The sequence below is a fragment of the Macrobrachium rosenbergii genome, chromosome 1 (genome assembly GCF_040412425.1).
Source record: "Macrobrachium rosenbergii isolate ZJJX-2024 chromosome 1, ASM4041242v1, whole genome shotgun sequence".
Classification (NCBI taxonomy): Eukaryota; Metazoa; Arthropoda; class Malacostraca; order Decapoda; family Palaemonidae; genus Macrobrachium; species Macrobrachium rosenbergii.
The window spans coordinates 20,540,167-20,543,427 of NC_089741.1; the positions used below are offsets into that span (position 1 = coordinate 20,540,167).

Here is a 3,261-nt window from a genome sequence, read left to right on the forward strand (position 1 = left end):
GGCTGGCTGGTACTAAACAATAATGGCTTCCAGCGGAGCTTTTCTGCGTAAAAAACGTAAAAGAGTAAATTTCTCACATTATTTCGGTAAAATTTTCAAGTTATCTCATCTGCACTGCATCATACACACGCTTTTCTTTATTGTTCTGTCAATTAAATCTCATTAATAAACATCTCCCTGGGGAGCTCTTCCTTAGACTTACCGATTTATTCAGAAGTATGCTTGTCTTCGGATGAAACAGGCTCGAAACATTTTACCATATCAGAGGCCAGGCCCCTAGGTACGTAGCATATCCCATTTCTGAACATTAAGCATAACTGCGTTGTTAGCTAATCATTACTTTGGTATTTGCGTGCGTGTAGAAAGAGGGGTTGTGGTATATGATCCACTTCGAAAATGGAGAAAGTCTCAAAACAGCCTCACATGAAAGCTTGACTGGATCAACAACTAATTTCGTGACAGTTCTTCATTAATGGAACAGTTTAATTATATTGATTCCTTATGCATTTGATAAAAAGAAACAGCTATTTAGAACACTTCTGGAGAATAGCATCCTCTTCAGAATGTTCTGACAATTTCCGATTTTAAATGGTACAAGAAATCTCCTGGAATTTTGTTAAAAATTGGCTCTAGGATTTTAGAATTTTTCCGTATCTCACCAGAAGAGATGCATCGTAGTCCATCTTAGTACAGACATATCTGTCACTCGTGCACTGTTGTGGTCAAAAAGGAATCGGTAGTTAATGGTAGTTTTATTATTCAGTATTATTAAGGTCTATATTATTATTCAGTATTAATAAGATCTGTAGTAATGTTTTTGCTTGGTAAGATTTAAAGGTGTTGAATCTGCATTTTTTATTATTCAATGTTAACTTGTAATTTGTGCAGTATTATTTGGTATTGAAATTGTTCAACGTTGTTTGTATTGAGAGGTACTTATTTACCGAGATTAGTTTGTATTTTTGTGTATGACTTAACGTTAGTAAATGTGTTGACGGGAATGGCGCCTTTTAGTAACCTGCCCCAAGTACACCTTCCTTGTTTTACGAAATCTTGCCGTGACGCTCGAAGCAGTGGCCACTGAGAGGAGCGTACATTTTGGTGCCCAGAACCCGAGATTTCTTTGGTTGTATGCAGAATCCCAACCCTGATAAATAAGGCAAGATGAAGGAAGGAAAGCTGAGGAAGAGCAGGTCGGCCGCCCGTGGATGGATGACCCGTTCGTCGAATGCACTGATGGATTTGCTTGGCGATCGAGAAGTGAGCAAGGTAGAACTGCAAGATGGCTGTGGATGACTTTGATCGACGTATAGCTCATTTGGATGAAGTGCAGTCCGCCCTGGAGTTAGAAATTGGTGACCCACAGGACCTAGAAGAAGACATTGAGTATGCTGATAAGTTTCGGCGTCAGGTAAGGGTTCCTAGAATACAGGCTGCCCAAAGGTTATTAGCCCTGGAGAAACTTGAGAAGCCACCAAGTGAGAGTGGGTCTGCAAATTCTTTAGGCCAATGTAATGTGCGACTGCCTAAATTAGAATTACCTAAGTTTAGTGGAGTTTTGACTGAATGGCAGTCATTTTGGGACAGATTTGTGGCATTAGTAGATGATTCTGGTATCCCCATTATTAGTAAATTCTGTTATTTACAGTCACTGTTAGAAGGGGAGGCAAAATCTGTAATACAGGGGTTATCCCAGACTAGTGCTAATTACCCCATAGCCTGTAAAATGTTACAGGAACGGTTTGGTAGGCCTGAACGTATTATTTTTGCACATATTCAGGCCCTTCTTGGTATCACTATGCCTGCTAAGAATCCTAGTTCTAGAAATGTTTCCTCTTTGTGGAAATTACGTAGTTTAGAGGCATTAGGAGTGGATGGTAACCAGTATGGGGTATTTATGACGCCTGTTATCCCGTCTCGATTGCCTCCTGACATTCGTTTGGAGTGGTCCAGAGAAGGATCTGGACATGAAAGGGACCTAGATTGGTTATTGATTTTTTTGCAGAGAGAAACAGAGCGCCGAGAAAGGTCAGATACATTTAAGGATATCAATGCAGTAAAGACTGATAACCATAGTGTTGAATCTGAGAAAAGAAGTAAATTTCAGGGTTCTGCCTCTGCTCTTCAGACCTCTTCGGAGGTGTCCTTGTATAAGTGTATGTTTTGTGGTAAAAATCACAAGAGTGAAAATTGTTTTGGTATCTTGAAACTTTCCATTGCTGAACGTGAAGAGGCCATTCGGAGTGCTAAACTGTGTTTCAGATGTTTAGAAAAAGGTAACATTTCCAGAGGTTGCCAGTCAAAATGTGTAAAGTGTAAGGGAAAACATAATGTTTTATGCTGCACTGGCAATAAGACTAAAGTGTATAATAAGAATGATCAAAATGTAAGTGGTGCTATGTCTCAGGATAATATTAATGAAAATGTAACTCATGTTGGGGTAGCTCATTGTGAACCTAAACTAAATAACAGAGTGTTAACTCAATCACGCAGTGTGTTGCAGACCGCAAAGGTTTAGGTGTTGGGGAAAAATGGTATATGTGAAGCTACACTACTATTTGACACAGGATCTGGTAGGTCTTATGTTTCCCGTAAATTTGTAAAAAGGGTAAGGCCTAAGTGGATAACTTCTGAGTACATATCATTTCTTCATTTGGAGGAGGTAAGGCTTCCAAGAGTAACCAATGTAATGTGTATGAGATGAGTTTAGTTGGTTATAAGGGTGAGAGTCATTCTTTAATGGCAGCTGAAGTACCTGACATTTGCGCACCATTGTTCCGCCCTAGTGTTCCTGATGAGGTAATGGCATGTTCTAAATTGCAATTAGCCGATGATTACATGAACAACCGCCATGTAAATGTTGATATTTTGGTAGGCCTAAATGCCTATTGGAGATTTATGGTACCTAATAAAACTCTATAATCTAAAAATTTAGTAGCTCAGGAATCTGTGTTTGGGTGGGTTTTGTCAGGGTCTTGTAATATTCCTCTGGACAGAGTAAGTGTAACTTCCCAGCTTTTGTGTGTAAATAATGTATCAGAGTTTGATTTACATAAATTTTGGGATCTTGAATCTGTGGGAATCTCTTCAAAAGAAGCTGTATCCAATGAGTTTTCATCCAGTACTGTTTTACAAAAGTTTTCTGATAATGTAGTTTATTGATGGTAGGTATGGAGTGTCTTTACCATGGAAATCTGATGTTGCTAAATAGAGTTTGAAAAATAATGAAAAACTAGCACGTAAGAGGTTGGAAAATTTAAA

The 3,261-nt window shown here is 38.8% G+C and overlaps 1 protein-coding gene across 1 annotated transcript; it reads left to right on the plus strand.

Moving 5' to 3' along the window:
- The first annotated feature begins 1,282 nt into the window (after positions 1–1,282).
- On the plus strand, positions 1,283–2,518 carry LOC136839663 (uncharacterized). The gene has a single exon (XM_067105991.1). It carries the CDS (start codon positions 1,283–1,285, stop codon positions 2,516–2,518), a length of 1,236 nt encoding a protein of 411 aa, XP_066962092.1.
- Positions 2,519–3,261: the final 743 nt, after the last annotated feature.

Bases quoted from the DNA above. Each gene is read 5' to 3' on its own strand.
- LOC136839663 (XM_067105991.1), top strand. From the start codon at position 1,283: ATGGCTGTGGATGACTTTGATCGACGTATAGCTCATTTGGATGAAGTG.